The 25319-nt window shown below is 49.1% G+C and overlaps 1 protein-coding gene across 3 annotated transcripts; it reads right to left on the bottom strand.

Annotated features, from left to right (window-relative positions):
- Window positions 1–1070: 1070 nt before the first annotated feature.
- PDCD6 (programmed cell death 6) lies at window positions 1071–22096 on the bottom strand. Of its 3 annotated transcripts, none has more exons than XM_036078440.2 (6): window positions 21895–22083; window positions 20736–20797; window positions 12475–12519; window positions 11146–11298; window positions 5456–5565; window positions 1071–1640 (listed from the first exon to the last, which is right to left on the bottom strand). In XM_036078440.2, the coding sequence occupies exons 1-6, from the start codon at window positions 21987–21989 to the stop codon at window positions 1542–1544; spliced, it is 564 nt and encodes a 187-aa protein (XP_035934333.1). In that variant the 5' UTR covers window positions 21990–22083; the 3' UTR covers window positions 1071–1541. The 3 variants fall into 3 exon arrangements, with proteins under 3 accessions (XP_035934333.1, XP_035934332.1, XP_035934334.1); XM_036078439.2 differs by having other exon boundaries at window positions 11140–11298; window positions 21895–22080; XM_036078441.2 differs by lacking the exons at window positions 1071–1640; window positions 5456–5565 and adding an exon at window positions 10092–10807 and having other exon boundaries at window positions 11140–11298; window positions 21895–22096.
- Between the last annotated feature and the right edge of the window lie 3223 nt (window positions 22097–25319).

Here is a 25319-nt window from a genome sequence, read left to right as displayed (position 1 = left end):
CAGCGAGGCTGATGGGCAGCCACACGGGCCACCCTCACTCCAAGCTTGAGGTCTCTGCAGGCCTGGGTCAAGGGAGAAATGAGAGCAGCATCTTCCAAAGGCACCTCTTGTAGCCACGGTGTAGGGAAGGGGAGCGGGCAGGCAGCAGAGGGGGTGCGTGGCCTGGGGGTGAGGGCATGGGGTTTATTAGCTGGGAGACACTGAGTCCAAGAAGTCTATGAGAACCTAGAGAGAAGCCACCTGAGCACCTCAATGTGTGGGCCTTGGGTCTGAAAGTCTCTTGGAGTCAGAATTTGGGGTATGGGGTCAGATGGAGCTCACTGAAATGGAACTTGGGGTCATGTGCTGGTGTGGCATCATGAGCATGTTGATGCCTGGAGAGACACCCAACATGGAAAGTGGTAGAAATCCCCAAAGACACCTCCACATGGGCCATCCCCCACTGAGCTCACAGAGCCAGTCCATGAGCCCCATAGATTCTTTATCCCAACCCCACATATTGTGATCAGTGGTGTTCTGACCTTTCTAATCAGATGCCACAGATAAACCCAGAAACGGCCCCCTCCCAACCAGCACAGGCCCCCAACAGGACCCCGTGGGACACCAATTTCAGATGTCCCAGACCCATTTATAAATCACTGGACACCCATCCGAATGTCCTCGCAACCGCTGCCCCAAATTCTGGTTTGGGGAAGCACACTAAAGAGAGGAAAGAGGCAGAAAACAGCCTCAAGTGATCCCGCGAGGGACAGGGTGAAGGGACTGGCTGTGCACCAACAGCAGGCGACACGGGCCACTCCAGCTGCCTGCACCCCACTTTCATGTTCGAAAGCCACAATTAACAGATCATTGCAGGGCAGGACTCAATCATCGTAAATAACAGAAACCCACACACTTCTAAACCAAATCTGGATTTATATGTTCAAGGGAGTTTTTATGAAATTTAAACTAACTCCTGCCACAAAGGACGGCGGTATCCTTGGATTTCCCATAAGCAGACTCAGGTGGACACCCCAGAAGGTGTGGTCCCCTGCAAGCTCCCATGTGAGTATATCTGATGCGGACTGGGACAGGGGGCGCATTTGCTTTATTGCTTATGTTGCATATCCAAACAAATACAATAAACCCCGTTTTAAAAAATGTAAGGCACATAAAAGCCTCTGTGCAGGTTCCATATTATTTTTAAATTCCTAATGGCTAATAAAAGTATTTCCACTATAGGCCTGGAGCTATCTAGAAATGCACATGATGAATTTTTTGCATGCAGGACACCTGAAACATTATCATATCTTACCTCATGGCACAACTGAACAGTCTCAAATCAAATGTCTGTATGTGAATAATGATTATAACTATTGTTACATTTGCAAAAACCTTATCAGCTTATCCACATATATACAGTCGGGTCCCCAAATGTTAATTATATAAAATCTAAAGGAAGAACAGTATCTAGCGGCATCTGTGTCCCGTTTCCTTAAAGGGAGATTTGGCATTTTTAGTCTTCCTTCCATAAGTCATGTTGCTATTTGCAAAGGCCAGTGCTATACGATGCTGAAGACCATGGACAGATACTGTTCATATGACACTTGAATCCAGCCGTCCTGATCCGTATCGTAACGCCTGAATATATCGGTCAACCTCTGGGAAAGAAACAACAGGCATTTAGATCTTGGTATTTAGTAAACAGAAGGAACGAAATGTATTTGGTAAAAAGACATTTAGGAACCAAAGTCACCCATGTCTCCAGACAGACAGAAACCAGGGCAAGAAGGCATGGGTGGGTATCCCTGACCACCCTCAGGCCTGTCCATCATGGAGAATGCTGCGGTCTGGTGGGACAGCAGGGGGTGGGAGGATGAATACAGGAAGCTGGTCAAGAGGTCAGGGAGTGGGCTGTAGGCCCAACTCATCGATACACCACAGCCCTGGGTCCTGGCTGAGCCCTCTAGTCCCAGCCCCTGGTTTCCCAGGTGGTCCAGCGGTGAGCCTGGGTCCTCCCTTCCTTCTCTAAGACCAACGTCGTGGGGGTTCTTCCTCAAACGCTCACCTCTGCTCTGGCTACTTGCCACTCAGGCCACAGGGAAACCAGCCCTGACTCGGGCCCCTTCCTTACACCCAGCAGGTGAAGGCCCAGACACAGAACATGCAAGGGTAGGTCTCCCTATACCAGCCTCAGGGTCCCTCCTGCCCACCCCACCCATAGGGCTCCACCCTAGTCTGTTCACAAGCTTGATCCCCCCACAGCAGGTTAGGAGCAGAGGGGAGAGCCCTGCACCCAACAGCAGGGACAATTAGATGAGTGCCACCCCAGGTGAGGGGTGCTGGACAACCGCAGTAGGCCTGAGGAATCGCACGTGACAAAAGGAAGCAGGCAGAATGCAATTCCCCAGGACAGGAGAAGAAAACAGTGCCCAGGTTCATCATGAGAGCAGGCTGGCGCCCGGCCCTCTGTCGGCAGGTTAGACGGGGCGCCTGCTGCAGCTGACTGTCCACTCGGGTGTGAGCCGGGAGCGCCCCAGCGTCAAACCAACTACAAAAACACCAGCAGCAGGTAACGCTGGCTTAAAGAACAATGGGCAATTCTTCTTTGTACGTTAATTGTATTTTCCCAAGATTTCTACAGATTTTCGTGTTCTTTTGTAAAAAATCATTTTTAAAAAGCCTTTCTCTCTTTGTAGAAAGGCAGATGAAGGAAAACATTTTTGAGGATATTTTACCTGTGGCCTGCAGCTTTTCGTTTACATTCCCCACCTCTGTCCAGTGTTTAGGGTCACTCGGGAAGGGTGGGTGGGACCAAGGACTGGCAATCAGGCCTCCAGCTCAGCATGGAGCCAGGGGGCAGCAGCTGCTGCAAGCAGACTCCTCCTGGCTGGCCTGTCCTCAGCCCAGAGGTGTGCGGGGGCACTGGGCGAGCTGCTCGTGGGACTCAGATCACGTTACCTCGGCTACTGAAAGCCTACACTCGATGACCTTTGCTTGAGAAGAAAGGATCAGATGTTTACTTACGGGACATAACCTCAAATGAAAACCCTAACCTTAGAGCAATTTAGATGCAGACGATAATGAGACTTACACACTACATCTTTTTCTAAAGTGTTCAGACGACACTGCCAATGGGGTGGGATGAGATGGGGTAAGGTTCTCCCCATTTCAGAAAGCCAAGACGCAAATGTTAACAGACCTGGCTCTCCAACGAGGCCTTGAACAACAGGGACTGGGCTTTTCCCAGACTCACTGTACTTAGCAGGCCACAGAAATTTCACTTTTATTGACCTAGCACTCTAATGGGAAAAAAACCTGAGAAAGTTTCTCAAAATTCCAAATTATATTTAAAAACTTCAGACTGTTCACATCTCTCAGTGGACACTAAAGCTGACAAGAGGTAACCCCAACCTGGATTCAAACTACAAGGACTTCTCTTTATGGAAAAAACATCTGCCTTCCACAAATGAAATCTGTGTCAGTGTAAGGGCTGGGGGGTATTAGGATCACGGAGGTATGACATCAAACTGTCCACCAGCTGGTAAACTGTTGAACCTGAGTGATGGGCACACGAGTTCATCATTCTTTTGTCTCTCTTTTTTTTTTAATTTGTCATAATAAAAACTCTGAAAGCTATCTAAGGGTTTATCAGTTCACTGCATGTCTAAGCTTAAATCTAGGTAACCTGGATCCCTACCTAGAGACAGGAGCAGGGGGGCCTGTGTGGGCACAGCAGGGCAGGCTCGATTACTCCTGCCCTCTGTCTCTGGAAAGGATGCTCAAGGTCTGCACTTGTTTCTCTCATAGGTAAAGGAGCAAGGCCATAGGAGGGAGATGTGAGGTGCTGGGGTCAGGGGGATTCACGAGCTCCATCAGAAGCTCCTTGGCTCTAACACCTGAATGAGACGCCAGGTCCTGTCTTGGAACTTCTCTCACACAAAAAGGCAGGGCACAATAAAGATCACGATGGAAAATTTACCCATTTCCTCAGAATGAAAATACAACAAAAATACCAGAGTATACATGTAAATAACCCACTCGATTTAGAAAACACGACCTCATTCGAAGGGACTGCTCTATAATACAGCTGACCCTTGAACGCAGGGTTAGGGGCAATGAACCCTGGAGCAGTCAAAATGGCTAACAGACACATGAAAAAATGTTCATCATCATTAGCCATCAGGGAAATTCAAATCAAAAGCACACTGAGATACCACCTTACACCAGTTAGAATGGCAAAAATGGACAGGGAAAGAAACAACAAATGTTGGAGAGGTTGTGGAGAAAGGGGAACCCTCTTACACTGTTGGTGGGAATGCAAGTTGGTACAGCCACTTTGGAAAACAGTGTGGAGGTGCCTCAAAAATTTAAAAATAGAGCTACCCTATGACCCAGCAATTGCACTCCTGGGTATTTACCCCAAAGACACAGATGTAGTGAAAAGAAGGGCCATATGCACCCCAATGTTCATAGCAGCAATGTCCGCAATAGCCAAACTGTGGAAAGAGCCGAGATGCCCTTCAACAGATGAATGGATAAAGAAGATGTGGTCCATATATACAATGGAATATTACTCAACCATCAGAAAGGATGAATACCCAACTTTTACATCAACATGGATGGGACTGGAGGAGATTATGCCAAGTGAAATAAGTCAAGCAGAGAAAGTTAATTATCATATGGTTTCACTTATTTGTGGAACATAAGGAATAACATGGAGGACATTAGGAGAAGGAAGGGAAAAATGAGGCGGGGGGAATTGGAGGGAGAGATGAACCATGAGGGACTATGGACTCTGACAGACAAACAGGGTTTTAGAGGGGAGGGAGGAGGGGGGAATTGGTTAGCCCGGTGATGGGCATTAAGGAGGGCATGTACTGCATGGAGCACTGGGTGTTATATGAAAACAATGGATCGTGGATCACTACATCAAAAACTAATGATGTATTGTATGGTGACTAACATAACATAATAAAATTTTTAAAAAATCCACATACAACTATGATGCCCCAAAATGTAACTACTAACAGCTTACTGTTGACCAAGTCTTACCAATTAACAGTCAATTAACACTTACTTTGTACATTATATGTATTATGTACATATTCTTACAATAAAGTAAGCTAGAAAAAAGAAAATGTTAAGAAAATTGTAAGGAAAATACATTTTCAGCACTATACCATATTTATCACAAAAAAGTCTGCCTATGAATGACCTGCATAGTTGGGCCATATGCTGCTCAAGGGTCAGCAGTATTTCCACGGGGAGAAAGAGCACTGCGGGCCGTACTTCCGTGTAATAGAGTAACACCTTCTCCACAGACAAGACTAACTTTTATAAGCCCCGGAAACTGACTTTACTCCATTAAATCGCTAATTCCAGAATGGCACCTCCCTCTTCCTCTGCTTTCGCGGATACTCCCTGCCTGCTCCACCTCTCCACTCACGGTGAGCCCCCATGGAGCCCCCATTACCTGCAAGACGATGCAGCCCTGGATGAAGTCGTCAAATGCGATCTGCCCCCGTCCTTGTCTGTCGAACTTGCGAATGAGGATGTCATGAAACTGGTCAGAGAGCCGGTACCCTTGAAGAGGAGAATGAGGATGAACAGAGGGCCAGGAGAGTGGACATACCCATCAACATCCACGTCCTCCTTCCAAAAGGCCCCACAGCCTCTGACATCAGGTGATAACAAATGACCGAGGCTGAGGTGGGAGACTCGAGGCGCAAAATCATTCATATGCACTCTGGGAACGAAGCCATCATTCTGCAATGCGCCCCGCCTACAGTCCCATGAATGGCCGACATGAAGACCACCCCCTCTTTCTGGAAGGGTGAGTGTTACTCGGAGGCCAGCACTGCCAGGAGCAGCAGGTCATTAATGTGAGCTCACTCGTTCACATCAAGTATACTCACCCCACAGTGCTGCACCCCAAAAATCACCCCACAGGGCAGCCCAGCTTCGTTGTGAAGTTTTCGTTTTACAAATGGTTTCATTTTACATTTGAAAGATTGTATCACTGAAGGCTTCCAAATAAACAAAATGTAAACTCAGGGAAGTAGCAGATTCATTGATGGGTACTCCCCTCTATAAATTAGCACACTGACATTAGGAAATGAAAGATTACAAGGAGCAAGGCAGCCTCGTAAAGTTCACAACCACTCAAGGGTCGTCATCCAATGGTTTCTCTCCAGACTGCACAAATGTTATGACAGAGTCACTGATGCCACCTTCAACTCACTGAATGTCTTGGAAAGGTCTCCAGCAGGGAGGCGGTTCTGAAGATGCAGGGACACAGCAGCCACTCGCCTGTGGGACACCTCTCCGGGCCACTCTAAACAAGGATACCTACTTCCCTCCTAATCCCACTACCTGTGTGACTGTGGTGTCCTTACTTATTCAGGAGACAAGATCCAGGGGCCAAGGTATTTTTACCGGTTTTCCGTCCTGTTGGAATCTTTGCGAGGATATATGTACACCTATCATCTGAGTGAATTTCATAGTTAATAACTTGCAGAAACACTTACTTTTCTAAAAAACAGATTCAAACATGCACACACATGACAGTACCTTCCAGAGTGGTCAGCATACTCTATCCATCTGTGACTTAAATCCAGGGCCCCCTTCCCTGCCAGCTGAGTAGAAGACAGGATCCCTGACTTAAAAAAAAAAAAGAGACAACAGGTCCTGGATGGGGGGTCACACCCCCAGCCCCTCTGAGTCTCCTCTCCTCACACCTGGCACCTGTGCCTGTGGACAGGTAAGGAAGAGGTCCAGGCTGGTCAGGGCTGAGCTCATCCAGGGCGTAGACAGCAGATGATGGCCATCGCTGTGGCAGTCTCCCGCCCAGACATCCACAATCTCTGCAGACCACGTAAGCAAGTTCTATCATCCCTGGGATTAGCTTCCAATTTCCCCGGTCCTCAATATTATCGTAGCGAGAACAAAACCAACAGAAGTCAGACTAGAAAAATGAATGATGAACAAACAGCCTATAAAAGAGACATTTACATAAGAAGCAAAATCTGAGAGCAGACTCTTCTCTAAGAATTTCCTTCAGTGAAAATCCATGTCATGATAACCCCACCCTCGTAAATTAAGAGGATGTGCCCTCTGGAAATGCAAATCAAAACCACAATGAGGTGGCTCACACCTGTCAGAAGGGCTGGTATCAAAAAGACTAGAGGGCGCCTGGGTGGCTCAGTTGGTTAAGCGACTGCCTTCGGCTCAGGTCATGATCCCAGAGTCCTAGGATCGAGTCCCACATCAAGCTCCCAGCTCAGCGGGCAGCCTGCTTCTCCCTCTGACCCTCTCCCCTCTCATGCTATTTCTCTCTCTCTCTCAAATAAATAAATAAATAAAATCTTTAAAAAAAAAAAAAAAAAAGACTAGAAATGCCACATGTTGGCAAGGATGTGGAGACAAGAAACCCTCGTGCACTGTTGGTGGGAATGCACGCTGGTGCAGCCACCCTTGGGATCAGTATGGACGTTCCTCAGAAAGTTAAAAATAGAGCTACCACATGATCCAATAATCCCACTACTGGGTATTTACCCAAAGAAAACAAACACACTGATACAAAAAGATATTTGCACCCCCACATTCACTGCAGCATTATCTACAATAGCCAGGATATGGAAGCAGCCCAAGTAACGGACTGATGGATGGATAAAGAGGTAGTGCACACACACACACTCATACACGCACACACACACACCGGAATATTAGGCAGCCATAAAAAAGGATGAGACCTTGCCATTGGCGATAATATGGATGGACCTAGAGTGCATTATGCTAAAAGAAATAAGTCAGAGAAAGACAAATACCAGATGATTTCACTTATATGTGGGATCTAATAATAAAACAAATGAACAAACAAAACAGAAACAGACTCGTAAGTACAGAGAACCGGTGGTGGCCAGAGAGGAGGGGTAGGGGGATGGGAGAAATAGGTGAAGGGGATTAAGAAGTACAAACTTCAGATTATAAAATAATAAGTCCAGGGATGAAAAGTACAGCCTAGGGAACAGAGTCAATAATACTGTGACAACGCTATATGGTGACAGATGGCAGCTACATTAGTCGTGGTGAGTGCTAATGGAGAGCGCTGTCGAATCTCTATGTTGTATGCCCGAAACTAACATAACGTTTCTGTCAACTATACTTCATTTAAATGGAAGAAAAGAAAAAGAGGTGCCCTCTGTGTGCAGCTCCCCTGGCTTGTGACCCTGGTCAGCATCGGCCCCTGTTGGACCTGACGTGCTGGCCACAGGGCCACACCCTGACCTTAGGAGAGTGAGGTTCTCTCCTGACAGCTAACAAGCACAGCATTGTTAGTTGTATGGGAGGGATGGTGACAGCCCTCTACAGAGTGGTCCTGGGGCTGGAAGGAGCTGGATGGAGGCCTGGCTGGCCTGAAGATCCCACAAGTCACCAACTGCCTATTCCCAGCACCCCCATATGACAGCACATCTTCACAAACCTGGACGCTAACCAGTAACTACTCTCCAAGGGACAGAAACTGCAGCAAGGGACAGACCTGGGACAGGACACCAACCCGTGTCTATAACCAGCCAATGGCATGAAAAGGGTGGGGGCTGCCTGTGGACCTGCCGGGACCCTAACGCAAATGGGCTACTAATTTTTAGGGTGGGTCCATGGCATTGATTTGGTGAGCTAACGTCCACACCTTCCAGGGATGCAGAATAAAGCATGCTGGGCTAACACCGCACAGGTCTTGTATTCCTTGGCACACAACAGAGGACAAAGCAAATGCAGCACCATGTTGGTAATGGCTGAGATGAGTGACAACTGAATGGAGGGCCCTACAGTTTGATAACATTTTCATCAGAAAGCACTGAGCTGGTGGAGGGAGAGGGGGCGGAGGGAGAGGGAGCTGCCCGTACCTGACGACCTTCCCCACCAAGGGGGCACTGCACTGTGTGGGGTGAACTCCTCACACACTTCCTTACTTCCAGCTCTCGTACCTGGTGCACAGCACATAGGAGCTGTGAGTTTAAAAAAGGACTATGTGAGCTACCGTAGCTAGCATGTGGGCCTGTGAGAGTGACCCAGTGCAGTCAGGGCTGGACAGAAATCTCTGCTTCAATTACTACCGAAAATCTTCTAAAATCATTAATATGTGAAAAGGATAACAATGTCCCTTTTTGGTAGAAGGCCTCAGAAATCAAGAACCAGTCACAGGAAGAGACTTGTAAGAACAACTGACGAAATGCTGTAGCAGAGTATTTACTTTCTCCAGAAAACATCTGGAAGTCAGGTAGGAGCCCAGCGTCAACCAGATCCTGAACACCAGCGACTGCCACATGACCTCCATGACCCTGAAGCCATAGCAGGGACTCAGAGGCCAGAGAGGCCGGGGCACTGCCCGCCTCAGAGCTCCCACCGTGAGCTCTAAGGACCCAGTGGGCCACTGGCACGAAGGAAAGAGAGGGCTCTGGGCCTGACAACGTTAGAAAGTGCCGTGTTCCCTGACACCTGAGGTCACTTGTCTGGATGTAATTCACAGGACCCAGGTTCCTCCCAAGCTGTCCTCGGCCCAGTCAGGCCTCCAGCTCCTTCCAGCCCCAGGACCACTCTCTGTAGAGGGCTGCCACCATCCCTTCCACATGGCCCTACCCGTTCCCCTGTCTAAGGGCAGAGCAAAGTCAGCTGGGTTCCCAGCCTCAACGCAGAGAACCTGAGGTCAAGTCCTGCCCTAATCTTGACCCACACCTAGTGAGTTGAGAACACAAACTTCCTATGGAGTCCCAGAACCTCTAACTGAACACCACAGGAATTCATAAGGAAAGAAAGGAAAGAGAAAGAGAAGACAGTCAAAAAGTGCATGCCCAAAGGAAAAACAGGAGAAGGGGTAGAAGTTAACAACACGTTAACATGAGAATTAAGATGTACTTTGTATTATTAAAACTCAAAATACCGGGCGCCTGGGTGGCTCAGTCGTTAAGCGTCTGCCTTCGGCTCAGGTCATGATCCCAGGGTCCTGGGATCGAGTCCCGCATCGGGCTCCCTGCTCTGCGGGAAGCCTGCTTCTCCCTCTCCCACTCCCCCTGCTTGTGTTCCTGCTCTCGCTATGTCTCTCTCTGTCAAAAAAATAAATAAAATCTTAAAAAAAAAAAAAAAACAAAACTCAAAATACCTACAAGTTCATTAGTACATTATAATAACATAGTACATTATAGAAAAAATAGTACATTATAAACTAACTTGCCTGATTTTTTTTCTAGAAGGTATTCATAAGCAGTCTTTCAAGCAAAATGTAGCAGGAGTTTTGTAATAGGGCCCCAGTAAACAGAGGGCTGAGTGAGATCATCCCAAACACACCAGAATCTGGGTGTAACTCCCACAAGCCTTGGACAAGTCTTCCATGTGCGTGTTCCCTCCACACACACAAAACCCCAACACCCTCTCAGACCCACACACCAGCATCAGAAGGCCCACTGACCCACCCTGGAAAGGCTGGGCAGACACTCCTGGTGGCACGGCACACTTGGGCTGACATGAACTTGAGAATGGGAGCCTGAACGCCTAGCAACGCTGTGCCTGAGGCAAGCAACTGGTATTGCCACTTACAGAATCATCTCCTACAAGTATCTGATCGTCCTGCTGTGTGTGGTGATGTATCATGAATTATAAGCTGCCGGACGTTTTATTTTCCCTTATTCACGTGAAACTGTTTCCAAAGCCATCCCATTCCCAGTGTGCATGTCACAGCACTCCACTCCACAAGTGATAAACGATTGCATAGCCGGTATCTCATTTTGGATGGAAAAAAACACATCAGGTCTCCAAGTCAAATATGAGCCTTCATGAGATAAATAATACCAAGGTATAAATCAGTATGATGTCAACAAAAATTTCAGTTACAAAAATCAGTAAATTGAGGGGCACCTGGGTAGCTCAGTGGGTTAAGCATCTGACTCTTGATTTCATCTCAGGTCATGATCTCAGGGCAGTGAGATCGATCCCCAAGTCAGTCTCTGCGCTGGGCATGGAGCCTGCTTAAGATTTCTCTCCCCCTCTGCCCCTCCCCCACTCTCAAAAAAAATCAATAAATTGACCAAAGTAAAAAAAGTTAATGACACCAAAATGGCCTCCAAAATGAAATACGCTACACAATCAAGATAAGTGAATTACCAAAACCTGAGAGTGCTTGCTTGAGCTCGTTCTTGTCAATCATCCCAGAGTTGTCCCTGTCATAGGTGCGGAAGACGTTCTGCCAGTCTGTGATGTACTTCCAGACGCCAGTGAACTCACCGAAGTTCACGCCAGCCTTGTTCTCTCGGTCAAACATGGCTGAGACAGAAAGGAACATGAGTGGTACGCAGCAGCTGGTAACTCAAGGTTAGCTGGTGAGCAGCTCAGTCCCAGCACAGCCACCCCACACTTCCCTCGGGGCCAGCCCCGTGCTCAGCCAGCAGATGCCCAAGTGTTGGGAAGAAATGCTCATTCGTTGATGGGAGGGCTGGATCTCCTCTGCTGGGTGGTTACCCAGCCACAGCCCCTAAACCACCTGAGACAGACGCGAGGCACACAGTAAAGAAAGTGCAAGAAAACACACCCGCAGACCCACAACAGAAATAATGCTTGACACGGAAGTAGCCTCTACAGAAACACGATGCCTGGAGGGTACTCTTGCTTTGTCAGGAAGAAACGGAGGTTCAGAGTGAAGTAGCCACCTCCACTCTCCCAGCTCCTAGTTCAGCTCCTTCCTTTGTCCAAGAGGACCTACAACCACCAGTGCAGGCCCACTGCAGTGAGAAAAAGACTCTACTGGCTTTAGATTTTAGTTTTTTTCAGTAAGACCTGCTTTTCATTAAAAAAATCAGCCTAAGGGTGCCTGGATGGCTCAGTCGGTTAAGCCTCCAACTCCTGATTTCAGCTCAGGTCATGATCTCAGGGTCATGGGATCCAGCTGTGTTGAGCTCCGCACTTAGCGGGGAGTCTGCTTCTCTCCTTCTCTCTCTCTCTCTCCCCCAAATAAATACATACATACATAAATCAATCAATCTTTGAAAAAGAAAAAAAAAAATCAGCCTAATTCCAGGTCCAAATATGAAAGAATCTATAACTGCATTTATATATAATGGCAAAATGGCGAAAAATATACATAAAAACTGTCTGTACTCCTGCTACCAAGAAAATGACAAATCACTTGGTCCCTTTCACATAAAGAAGCCAATATAAGACTGAAACAGGAGCGCTCTTGGTTGCTCAGAAGTACACTGTAATTCAGTGAAAGCTCACATAAGGGAAAAATCAGGTCAGAAACCGAGCAAGTGTTTCCGCCAGTCAACAACCATGCAAGATACGGACGGTGTGTGAAACGTGCTGGTCCTGTATGTACATGAACTCTTCAGAACCGGGAACTCAAGCTGAAGTGCTCGGCCAGGAGGGCAGGGTGAGGGGGACGAGGCAGAAAGCACAAGCTGCACCCAAGCAGGACAGGAGTCTGCCTGCGCCTTTACTTACATATGATGGACCTGACAGTCACTGGATTAAATGGAGTCCATGTGCCTAAAAATAAATGACAAGAAACAGTCAGAGAAAACAGTTTTCACAGCAAGCTCTAAGATTCTAATCTGGAACATCAGTAGCTAACGACAGTAACTTGCTGTTCAAGGAAGACCTTGGGACCACGGTTCTCAGCAGGGACACAGTCCCTAGGGGACATTTTTGGTTGCCATGACCACCGGGGGCTGTAAGCATGTCGTCGTTTGGGTTCGGTCCCCCACTGTGCAGGAGTCCCTCAGGCCCCAACAGACATACATTCAAAGCTGTTTATAATGACATGAGGCCGGGGGCTCGCTCTCGTTTACTACATAAACAAGCTATGGTTTTATAGTATTTTTTAAATTTTATTTCTTTCTTTATTTTTTTTACAGTGTGGATCCCAACAAGGGGCGTGAACTCACGACCCTGAGAATCAAGACCTGAGCTGAGATCAAGCGTCGGACACACACAACCGACTGAGCCACCCAGGTGCTCCTGGTTTTATAGTATTTTAATATACACTCTATTTTCTAGGAATGCAGCCACCAGGTAAGTTGAGAAGCATACTCAAAAACATACCATAAAACCATGCCATAAAAATTTTCTCCTAAAATTATAGTCTGAGCATATTATTTTCATTGAGAGTGTGATTCACTTCAGAATAATGGGGATATTCGGGGCGCCTGGGTGGCTCAGCAGTTAAGCATCTGCCTTCGGCTCGGGTCGTGATCCCAGGGTCCTGGGATTGAGCCCCACATCAGGCTCCCTGCTTGGCGGGAAGCCTGCTTCTCCTTCTCCCCCTGCTTGTGTTCCCTCTCTCACTGTATCTCTCTCTGTCAAATAAATAAATACAATCTTTAAAAAAAATAATAATAATGGGGCTATTATCAAGTATTTGTTATAAAGGGGACTGTTGAATCTGATAGAACCATTTATCAACTGGTAATGAAATGTTCACTAGATACCTTAGATACCTTTATGCCTCAAAATCTGTTTTCAGAGTAATTTATACCATTATCAATTTTTATACTCACTAAAAACAAAGTGTAAAAATATTTTTAATGTGGAGGGAAAGCAGTGTCTCTCCCCACATCCCACTTATATAAAACCTCATATTTTCTTCTATATATAAAACTGTTTTTGCCTCCCCCCCGCCCCCCGCCCCGAGATCCATGCCCTGACCTCACATAAAGTGACCTTTCATTCAAGTTTGAGGCCTATTTGGATGTGGGTGGTGGGCAGGAGAGTCTGAAGGGTACCACCCCTTACACTCTACCACACTGGGCTTCCCACCACAGCTCTAGAGGGCCATGCCCTCTAGTCAGGGCTCATGCACATGCTTCTCTACACCTCAAGTGTGGCCTCCCAACACACGCACACCCTTCACCACTCACCTCTCCTATAAGCCACAGGAAAAATGTGTCCCCAGGAGAGCTTTCCCTGAGCGCCCACATTCCCCCCAACCCCTACACATGGGGGCTAGATAAGCATCTTCTGCAGGCTTCAAGACATTTGGGGAGGGAGAGTGGGCAGAAGCCTGTATATAAAGGTATTATTGAAAACTATGTTACAAAGAACCCAACAGAAAGGAAAATTCTAAACACGGAGAGGGTTACTTCTTTGCTGTTTGTTTTTCCCTCCTTCACACCTAGCTGCTGCAAGCACTGAACTGCTCTTCCACAGGAGACAGCCCAGCACTGACTAGAAACCCCAGGAACCCAATGCACCTGTTGCAGCCTTTCCCTGGCCCTCTTTTCCTGTCTCCCCTCCACCTGATACAGGCTGATGAGCCCTCAATCAGTGAAAGTAAAGGCAGCCTCCACAGTCCATCCTGACTGTGAGCAGAAGCATCATGGGGCCGTCTCTGCAAATGACTTGGCCAGAGAAATTTGAAACAAAAGCAACACAAGTGCAACAGTTAAGTAATGTAGAAACATGCGCATCTGCCGTGGTGAGGACCCGGTGCCACCTGGACAGGCATGCACGGAATACCCAGAGAGAGTGCACCCCTGAGGTGACCCAGGGGAACCAGCACCCATGCTGGAGGATTCTAAGGATGGCAGGGGTCCCAGGCTCAGGAGAGCAATAGGTCATCCTGAGCTGAGTCAAGGATGGAGAGAGGCTGCCCTCTAGCACGAGACCCACAGGTTTTCTGCAGGGCTGCTGTGCAAGGGAAGGTGGAGGCAGGCTCCTCTGCTCATCCTTCTTGTTACCCAAATGGGGCCGGACTCTCCAAAGAAACCAAGGGATAATAACAGCCAACAGTTAACTGACTAGTTATCATGTACAGTCCTGTGGCCTGGTTCTCAGAATGAACATCAAAGCTCAACAACTCACAGTGAAGCCGAAATACTACAACATGTAGACTTTTGGGGCAAAAATAATAAATAAATAAAATTTGAAAATAAATAAAAAATAAAAATCAGACTTTTTAAAATGTCATCACTGGTGATCTCTTTCCACTTTACTTCATCAGACCAGGAACTCCCAGCCCTCTGGACTTTTCTACACAAGAGAAGGTGTAGCGAGTCCTGCAGGGCTGGGCACACAGCACTGGCATTCAATGCACAGAATTTGCAAGACTTTGGTGCCTCTTCAGGTTCAGCAAAATTCCATACTTTCCCAGTTTTCTTCAATTACAGCTTCAAATAGCACAACTAGAAATATGGCCTTTCTGAAAAGCAATCTAAATATTGATCAACAGCACTAATGACGCCTATACCCCCTGATGTGATAAATGTCACTTCTAAAAACTGGTTCTATGAAATTTGGAGTCAAATTACTACAGTATTTACATTAGTGAAAATTAGAAACAATCTAAATGACTAAGTGAAACACTGTAAACTCAATCCCGGTAGATACATTGTCTCCCAGTTCTGTACCAGGCACATGCAGGATCTAGTGGACTGGGGCTTGGCTCAAGGAGGAAAAGGATCTAAACTTCCAGTCTTCCTATTTTTAGATCCAAAGAAACTGGGGCCAGAAGTGCGATACACCCAAGGTTACAGGGTAACTTGTCAGTAAAGCCAGGTCCACCAAATCCCAACTTTCTTTTGTTTCTATCTGAAACTCTGGCTGGGCGTGTTTCTGGAAAGAGCAGACAGGACAGGCTGTACTAGGGGTCCTCAAGAACTCCTTCAGGCTCCATGACTCACTAAGACTCCAATACTCAGTCAGTCTGTTACAATGAAAGGACAGAGTAAAATCAATAGGGGGAAAAGGCACCAGGAGGAGTCCAGTGGACACCAGTGCTGCCCAGGACGTGCTTACTCCTCCAGCTACGAGTTGTGAGGACACAGGCCAAGTACTGTCCACTAGGGAAGCTCCCATGTCTAGAGTCCAGGGCTTCTCTTGGGAGCCCATCATGGAAGCTCCAGATACCCAGAGGGAAACCAGGTGTTTGCCATAAATCCTACTATTAGTATCAACTATCCAGGCAGACAGGTATCATACAGCTCGAGGCCCTTGGTGGACAAAACACTCTCCTCAGTCAAAACATCACAGGAGGTAGCCAGCCATCAAAGCCCTTCCTAGGAAGGAGCGGACTCTGAGCAATCCAGGCCTGCTGAGTGAGTCCTTCCCCACACACAGGCAGAAGGAAGCTGAAGGTAAATCTCTAAAGCAGCAAACCCCCTTACCCACAAAACTGGGCCTGTGGGGGCAGGAGCAGTGATGGGATCAGAAGCACGGTCTGCAGGGAACTAACTGTCGCTTATATGGTCTGATTTCCCTCATTTCCTCTTAATATGGGATCCCCAAGAGAGCTGGAACTCTGTTTTGATAAAAATACCTTAAAAAGAATATATGGATTATTTTTAAAGTGCAGCTAAAAAATGTCTCCACAAAATACCTACATAGATTATGTGAAGGCAAACCTGCAGAAGCACAAAAGAGAGGCTTGAGCAAAATTAAATTCCTGCAATTCCAAGAAACATCATGCAAGTTAAAAAAAAAGGTACCAAACTGAGATAGTTTATGACATGTCATTTCAAAAGAAGGCAAGAGAACAGTCTTCTTCTGTCTTTCTTCATACCTGTTAACCACACACCTTCCTGAGAGCAGTCAATTTTAGAAGCTTTCCTATGGAAAAAAGTCTTATAAAGAACTCAGTGTATGGGACCCACAAGTACTCTTTCAGGATGGTTTCAACTACATTTTAGCAGAGAGCGCACACACACACACACACACACACACACACACAGATTTAATTAAAGTGAGAAACCATGCAAGTCTGAAACTTCAGTTTTCCCACCAGTAATAGACTAAGTAAACCAACGTCCTGAAATAGCCTAATATTCCAGTTCTAATATGAAAACAGAAGCCCATTCCTGGGAGAACAATTAGAAGTCAAAATAATGTCAATTTCATTAGCCCTCAGAAGTCAAGGGGAGTGGAGAGGACCAGACGGGCCCACCCAGTGGCCAGTTTCCACGCACACACTACACCTCTGCACAGGAGCCCGGCCTGGCCTCCTTCGGGAAGTGGCCTTTCTAGTGGCAGAGACAGCTGCAACAACGATCACAAGACCCGAGTGTCAAGGACACTACAGCGATGCCACAGCAGCTCGACAGCAGGCACATCCCTCCAGGCAGAGAACCTGCAACTCGGGATGTACACGGCCTCAGCTTACATCAGTGCAGGAGTACTGAACCCCTGCAAGGGGGTGGGCACCACCACGGAGACAGGTGGGAAGACACCGGGGCTCAGCACGCCTTGCGTGCCTATGAGCATAACATGAGCAGAAGCACCGGGGGGGGGACCAGCAACAGACATCTGGATTCAGATTCTGGCTCCACAGCTTGAGAGCTATAAGGGGTAACTCACCTACTCTCGGGTCTGCATCATTCATAACCTGCTTTACTGCAGAAAGAACTTAAAGAAATTTATAAAGGTATCCATGGTAGAACAGAAATGAAGTAAATTTTAATTACGTTGGATGGGAAGAGAAAAGTAGGAGGATAAGAAAGTAAGGGATCTAAGACCAGGTCAGTAAAATTGACCTCTCAAAATTCTAAGTTCATGCTAGTGGCAAGCCACCGACTTAAATTTTTTAGCAGCTAATTTGAAGAGGAAAATGTAAGTGGTTAAAAGATTCAGGGTTAGTAAGATATAAACAAAACAAGACATAACAGCCACCAGACGTGCTCAGAACACCGGAGATACCAGGCTCCCACGGAGGAGGAGGACGGCTGCTTCCCGGGCACCCCTGGCTCAGGGGGCGTGCTGGCTGCGGGCCTGCCTCTCTCCAGGTTAACCGTGACTACCTGCTTCGTGAGGCCAGTTCTTCCACGCCGCCCACAAAAGCTGAGGCAGGCCCACCGGCCAACTCAATACAAGTGCCTCCACAAAGACCACTGAGACAGTCCCAACCATACCTACTAGCTGGGTTAAACTAGGTACTGATTTCAAAGTATCTCAGCAACGGTGAACAAAACATCCTCTAGGCAATTGTTAAAATTCACTCTCTTTTAAACAGGTTCCTGGTGGATATTTAGTAGTAGCTGAGTTCAAGATTATGTTCTGACAGAGTAAAGACCCGTATGCTTTAACGAGCTGAACTAAGGGCAGCACTGACACCCTCTCGTGAAAATACAGGAGCCTAACGCTATAGGTCAGACTAGGTGCCGCCACCACACCCCCAGGGCTCCAACAACATGCTGATTTGAGATTAGGTTTGTTACGTGCCCAGCACGGTGCCCACATGCAATGGATGCTCAGTGAGTGGCAACTATCATCACCTCCATCCCCCGAGCCGACCCCCGGCCATAACAGTACTACTACTATACTTTCACTATCACCTCCATCCCGAGCCGACCCCCGGCCATAACAATACTACTACTATACTTTCACTATCACCACCATCCCCTGAGCCGACCCCCTGGCCCTAACAATACTACTACTGTACTTTCACTATCACCTCCATCCCTGAGCCGACCCCCGGCCATAACAATACTACTACTGTACTTTCACTATCACCTCCATCCCCTGAGCCGACCCACGGCCGTAACAATACTACTACTGTACTTTCACTATCACCTCCATCCCGAGCCGACCCACGGCCATAACAGTACTACTACTATACTTTCACTATCACCTCCATCCCTGAGCCGACCCCCGGCCGTAACAATACTACTACTGTACTTTCACTATCACCTCCATCCCCTGAGCCGACCCACGGCCGTAACAATACTACTACTATACTTTCACTATCACCTCCATCCCGAGCCGACCCACGGCCGTAACAATACTACTACTATACTTTCACTATCACCTCCATCCCGAGCCAACCCCCGGCCATAACAGTACTACTACTATACTTTCACTATCACCTCCATCCCTGAGCCGACCCCCGGCCATAACAGTACTACTACTATACTTTCACTATCACCTCCATCCCTGAGCTGACCCCCGGCCATAACAGTACTACTACTATACTTTCACTATCACCTCCATCCCGAGCCGACCCCCGGCCGTAACAATACCACTACTGTACTTCCAGCCGACAACACTGAACCCTGCTGTGTGCCAGGCACTGTACCAAGCACTCTCCATGCATTTTCTCCAACCACCCACCCAGAAAGGATCCAGACAGGAGCCCCCAGGGTGGACAGCATCACGCTAATGAGGTCAGAGTGTGCCCATCACTCCCAGTGCACGTTTCACACAAACCCCAAACCTGGGTGGCACTCTCAAAACTTCAAGCAAACAGACAAAAAGATGTCCAAATGGACATGGGTCATGAATTGGTCCTCACTTACTGGAAAAGAACTCAAAAGGAATGCCTGCAAAGCATGACCCCCCGAGGGCACTCTGACTGCAGTGGCCACCCTCTTTAACATATGATGTGAAAACATCTGTTTGGTCAATGATTAGAAAGTTTTTTTGTTTTCTGAGAGAGAGAGAGTGAGCTTGCTTGCATGGGGGGTGGGGGGGGGCTCGATCTCACGACCCTGAGATCATGACTTCAGCCGAAATCAAGAGTCAGACATTTAACTAAGCCACTCAGGTGCCCCAACACTTAGAAAGTTTTAAGCCAGATGTGCCAGATCACAGCCTGCTGGATTCCAGTTTGTTTTGGCATCTTTCTAGTAGTAACCCTGTCTTCTACTCCTCTAAGTGTAACTCAAGCTTTGGAGACACAAAAAATGGAAAGGAGTTAATAACAAGAGAAGAATCAAGAAGGCACAACCATCAAAGCAGAAGTAAAGAGATTTCTTAGTTTCCTGAACACAGCTACATAAATACACATGAAGTCATACACCAATACCTGCGGCCCAAGTGTTAAATACTAGAAAAAGAAGTCAGTACTATCTACTGTTCTTTAGACATATTAATCTGCAAATACAAATCCTGCACTTCATGCAAACCATGACGCAGTGACAAGACTAACACTAAATGTCTGGTATGTGCCCACAAGGAGGGTAAGCACACTCCTTTCAAACCATCCGATATCCAGCACTGTGAAGCAGTGCTGGCATCCTTACTCTTTCCAGAACATCAAACTGCTGCCCACTAATAAAAATGGGTCTTTCGACATCTTAGAATCAATCCCTTTCTACCTTAAATGGCACACCTCTGGAAAGACAAGCTACAAATCTAAGAACCAGAAAAGACAGTGGCATCTGAGGGACTCTTAAAAAGGGCAAAACAGCTGGGTATTTAATGAAGTAAAAGGTCTCAAATAGTACGTCCATGGGTTAATTATGCTGAAACCAGCAAGAACACAACTCCACGGAGAACCCCCAACACACCACCACACAAGAGCTATGATCCTGTATCCCTGTCTGAACACCTAGTATTCCCCCACTGATAAGACCACCTTCCCACAGTCCAACTGCCAGCGCCACACCTCCAACATCCCAATCACTTCCCCATGGTGCCCCCAGCACCTTGATGATCCTCTCCAGAGAGGTCACAAAGATGGACCTACCTAAGAAATTCAGTGATCTTCAACGTACCTTAAGTGTATCTGCTGTACAAAGCTAAGCTTCCTATCCTTCCCTAAAACCCGCACCCCAACCTCCATTTCTCAAGAAGCACTTCCCTGCACTAGTCCTAGCTCAGCAAGGCACTTAGAGCAGGATATCACTTGGCAAAATAAATCAAAAGCACCTCCACCACATGCCAGTAATAATAGTTAGGCCTTAATAACTCCTCTGTACCTGGAAAAAGAAACTATTTACTACGGGTTGGTCAGGCTCAAAGTTCAGTAGAAGTGCTGATGGCCAGGTGGCACTCACCATTGGATAGTGCTTGCTGAAGCTCGTTGTCCGATATCACTCCGCTCCTGTCTTTATCAACCCTACAAAATCAAGAGCACTTAAGCTGGTGATTAAAAGTGCAGAACAAGCAAAACATGGCAAACATAAACATTTAACTCTCGCGTTAATCCTGCATTCACCCCGGCAGGCTCCCTCCCATGGACCTTCCACTGTACTCTGCTAGGATGTCTCCCTCCCGCATTGTGCGGGGGAGGGAAACACCCGAGCACCTTCTCTCCTCCAAAGCGCGCCACCTGCCAAAGTGCACGTTGGTTCTCCGCAGAGACACCTAACCATTTTTGTCTCTCTCCCTACACCTTCTCAAGCCTTCCTCCTGCGTCTTCCCTTGGCCAGTGAATTCCACCCACGCCGGTTTCTCTCCTTCCAAACAGCAAAAAGACTGCCTCAGACAAGTCCGTCACGGCCATGAGTCATTCGAGTCGCCGTCGCTCATTCACGTGGAGGGACGACTCCGGACGGAAGGCACTGCGGTTACGGGCACCAGCTTCTCTCCCTGCCGCTGGCAATGTAACCGCGCTGAAGTGGTCTGTCTGTTTACCCTAGGCAAGCATCCCCAGGAGACCCTCCGGGAGCAGCAAGCCCTCAGCGGCGGCTCTTGGCGTTGCAGGGGGAGGGGTGGAGGCCGCGACCCCCGAGCATCTGCAGCGGGCTCCGCACCTCCACAGGGCCCCGGCGGGAGGGAGGCGCCCAGGGGGCGGCAGCACAGGGCTGGGGGTGTCGGGCAGGAGGCCGGGGAGAGATCTAAGGGAGCCAGGAAGGAGGCCAGGGTCGTGATGGGAGGACGAAGGGAAGCAGGAAGGAGGCGGAGGGTAGGCCCAAAGGAGCCAGGAAGGAGGCCGCGGGAAGACTGGAGGGAGCTGCAAGTAAGGCGGGGGGTGGGGGTAGGTGGGGAGAAAGCCGGAGGGAAGCCAGAAGGAGGCCGGAGGGAAGCCAGGAAGGAGGCCGGGGGAGGCCGGGGGGAAGCCAGGAAGGAGGCCGGGGGGAAGCCAGGAAGGAGGCCGGGGGGAAGCCAGGAAGGAGGCCGGGGGAGGCTGGAGGGAAGCCAGGAAGGAGGCCGGGGAGAACAGAGCGGAGGCCGGTAGAGCCTCATAAGCGCCCGGGTGGCGCCGGGCCTCACCTCTGGAAAACGTTCCACAAGAAGCTCTGGTCCGGCAGCGCCGCGCCTCCAGCTGGGCCGGCCCCGGGGCCCGGGCGGTAGGAGTAGGCGGCCATGGGCCCAGGCGCACCGCAGGGCTGAAGTCCCCCGGGAACGCGAGAGGCCCGGGGCGGCTCCACTTCCGCCTCTGCTGGGGAGGGGCCTGGCACTTACGTCACTTCCGGGGCCACACGAAGGCGGTGTCTCCCCGCGGGCGGCTCCGGCGCCGCAGAGCGCCTCGCGGCCCGGTTGCTAGGCGACGCCCGGGGCTGTGCGGGTGCCCGCGGCGGCCGCCTCCGGACTCGCGGAGCCGCGTGCGGAAGGCGCTCAGTCCGCAGGGCGGAGGGACAAGAGGCGCGGAAGGGGCTCCCCTCGACCGTGTTTAATTCTTGCTCCAAGAATTTCTGGAAGGGAGTGTGACCGAAGGGAAGAACACGCTTTTCCGGAGCGTTTCGGTCTCCCCGTGCGTCGTCCTGTGGCGTCACCCGCCCCTCACCGGCGGCTCCGCCCGCCGGGGAGCCCCTGCCAGCTTCGGGGCGGTGGGTCCTGCGGGTCCTCAGGGCCGCGCTCGCCCGGCTTCCTGGTTCCGGGTCGCCAGGCGACGTGCGTGCGGGCTCCGTCAGTTTCCTCAGGGGGACGAGGGCGCTGCGTGACGCCGGCTTCGCCGACAGGACTCCTCTCAAACCTCCTCAACAAGGCGAGGCTTTCCCACGCCTTAGTGAATTCGGATGGTTTCTAAGTTTCCCCTCACGAAGTAGTCATGAGCCATCTTTTCTAGAACTTTCCACAGCGCTGGGCCCATCTTTCGTGGGTCTCCCATCTCGGGCTCCTCTTCTGTTCTAACTCCACAAAAGTAATAGCCAGGGTTTTGCGGCACAATTGGCAGGGAAACCGGGTCGCGTCCCAGCGGCGGCAGCAGGCCCCGGGCTCCCTCTCTCGCCCGCGTCCCACCTGGACGGCCTCGGCCCGCGCCGCTGCAGGGCCCAGGAGCAGTCCGCTCTGCCTTCCTGTGGTGCCCGGCGTGCTCTCGGGGAGGCGCGCTGCACCCTCGAGTCTCCGACCGTGTGTGGCCCTCAGGCCAGGCCTCCAGGCCAGCTGCAAAGTCCGCACCCTTCTGACGAGGGACCGGCCGCCTGAGATCAGAGAGGCAGGCCCAGGCCTCCCTGAAGGCTGACTCCTAAAAGGGGCGTTCATTACTAGGAAATGAGGGTTCAAAGAACATCCCGCGCCTGCCCGCGCCCCTGTGGTCCACAGATGTACGATCAGTGTGGAAGGCTTCCTCAGACCCCGGCCTGCGGCGGTCGGCCCAGCGGCAGTCCCCGCCCTCACGTCAGCCCTCGTCTCTGATGGAGTGTGGACAGAACACGGCCGCTAGGCCGCAGCACCTGCGCCACGCTGTCAGGGCGGGCCCACGCCTTGCCGTCCTCGCCGTGAGCCCCTGCCCCCGATGGGGAGGGCGTCGCCTGCTGTCCTGTCGCCCGGTTACAACGGTGCGCAGCCACAGGGTGACCGCCTACTTGCCAGCAGAAGAGGCAGATCAGCCCCTGCCCAGCTGCACTGACTCAAGCACTTGAAGTATTAATGTACTTGCCGCTCCCCCCCCGCCTGTCTTGGGATTCAATTCCCTCCTAACCAGGTCCGTTCCAAGCTTTCCGAGGAGATGTAGCGCTCCCGGATCGGATGGGAGAGGAGAGAGAAACTGAAAGGCAACACTGCTCTCTTCCTCCTGGTAACGTTAGCCCGTAGTGTCTAATGTTGGGGCCAGTTGGAAAATGCCTCTTTTATCATCCTTAGAATTTTTCTAAACATTGGCTCTTTCAGGGTCCTAGCATTCCTAACACCTAACAGGGTTTCTGTTTCTCAGAAAACAATCTGTTTTAGCATTAACAGTTACTAGCTTTAACTAATTTAACACTACACAATTTCCTCTTGTTCATCTTATGTCTTCGGCATATAGTAAACCCTCAACAAATGGATGACCAAGTAAGTTATGTGTCCATTCTTGACTGGCCAAAAGTTGGTGATTCATAAGTACTTTTGGAATAAATCAAGCCATCTTAGGAGTCTAAATTTTGGGGAAAACTTCTTAGAAAACACTCCTGACTCTATGGATACACAACAAAGAAGGACCCAGATTCTTAAAAACTGCAGCTGTTCCTGTGCAAGCTCTGCTTTCCCTCTGCACAACGGATGTGGCAAGTGGGCACATTTCCATAGAAGAGGCTAGAGAATATGTTCCCTCTGGCTCGCCCAAGGCTTCCCCAACTTACTTGACATGGGAAGTGGCATCTGGGCACGCAGACAGCTTCCCTTGGGCAGCTCTTGCCTGGACCTGGATCTGGGCGGAGGGGTGCCCTTCAGGCCAAGTGATGGAGCCTCACTCAGTCACAATTGGAATCAAAGGGCAGAGAAGGGCCAGGGAAGCTATGAAATCCCAGAGATCTCAGCAAGTATTGCCTGTCTCTTCCTCACATTGGGCAGTTTTCAGAAGATGAACGGGTGAGGTGGAGGCCAGGAGACCCACTGGGAGGCTGCTGACCACATTGTGTATGTATCCACACCAACATCTTTCCCTCTGAAGCCACTTTGATTCGTTGTTTGCGCCTGATTTTCTCATCAGGACCACCAGCGGCTTGCACTGTGACCTTTACATGCTAGAAAACTTCCCTGTCACTTTCCCTTTTACAGACTCTGGTGCAGAATTCTAGGAGACAGAGCCAACTGTGTCCAGGCCTCCTCTTCCTTTCCAACCAAGGTTCTTGTCAGAATTCAGTATGAAAGAGAATGACTTACCACTTTTAACTCAGGTGTCCTACTAAGTGGAGGTCAACTTATCATACGTGCTGTTTAATGTAAGATACTAGCAAATGTCTAGATTGGTGTTGCCCAACCGAACTGTCTGCGACGATGGGATTGCTCTGCCGTCCAGTGTGGGAGCCACTCGCCACATAGCTACTGAGCACTTGAAATGGATCAAGGTGACCGGGGAATGTAATTTTAAGTTTTGTGTCATTTTAGTGAACTTAAATAGCTATGTGGTTATGGCTAATGCTATGGACAGTTTAAGAATATTGTTCTCTAGCTTTTTTGCTTCTTTGGATCCGTATTAGAAATCATCCACATCTCTTGGGTCAGCACCCTAGTTTTTTACCTTGATGCACATTTAAAAAATAATTTCTCTGGTGTGTCAATTCCCCTACATGTGGGTTCTCTTAGAAACCTTAAATACACATTGTATAAAACATTTCCAGTATGAAATATTCTGTCCCATAGGAACTTGCATTTCCAGACCACCTACTCCCCAGTGGTTTTCTTGGTTTCAGAATGCTCATGAAAATGGTCTGCAGGTTGATTTTTGGTTGAGAAGTAGCAGACATAAGGAAGCCACTGCCCTCAGTTCTTTGAAA

This window comes from Halichoerus grypus, chromosome 2 (genome assembly GCF_964656455.1).
Source record: "Halichoerus grypus chromosome 2, mHalGry1.hap1.1, whole genome shotgun sequence".
Taxonomy (NCBI): Eukaryota; Metazoa; Chordata; class Mammalia; order Carnivora; family Phocidae; genus Halichoerus; species Halichoerus grypus.
This window is presented reverse-complemented; position numbering and strand designations above follow the sequence as displayed.

Excerpts from the sequence above, each read along its gene's own strand:
- PDCD6 (XM_036078439.2), bottom strand. The coding sequence starts at position 21,989 with ATGGCCGCCTACTCCTACCGCCCGGGCCCCGGGGCCGGCCCAGCTGGA. Across the intron at positions 11,299-12,474 it reads GACTGTCAGGTCCATCATAT|CCATGTTTGACCGAGAGAAC; the intron begins GTAAGTAAAGGC and ends TTTCTGTCTCAG. Across the intron at positions 5,566-11,139 it reads GCAAGCACTCTCAGGTTTTG|GGTACCGGCTCTCTGACCAG; the intron begins GTAATTCACTTA and ends CTCCTCTTCAAG.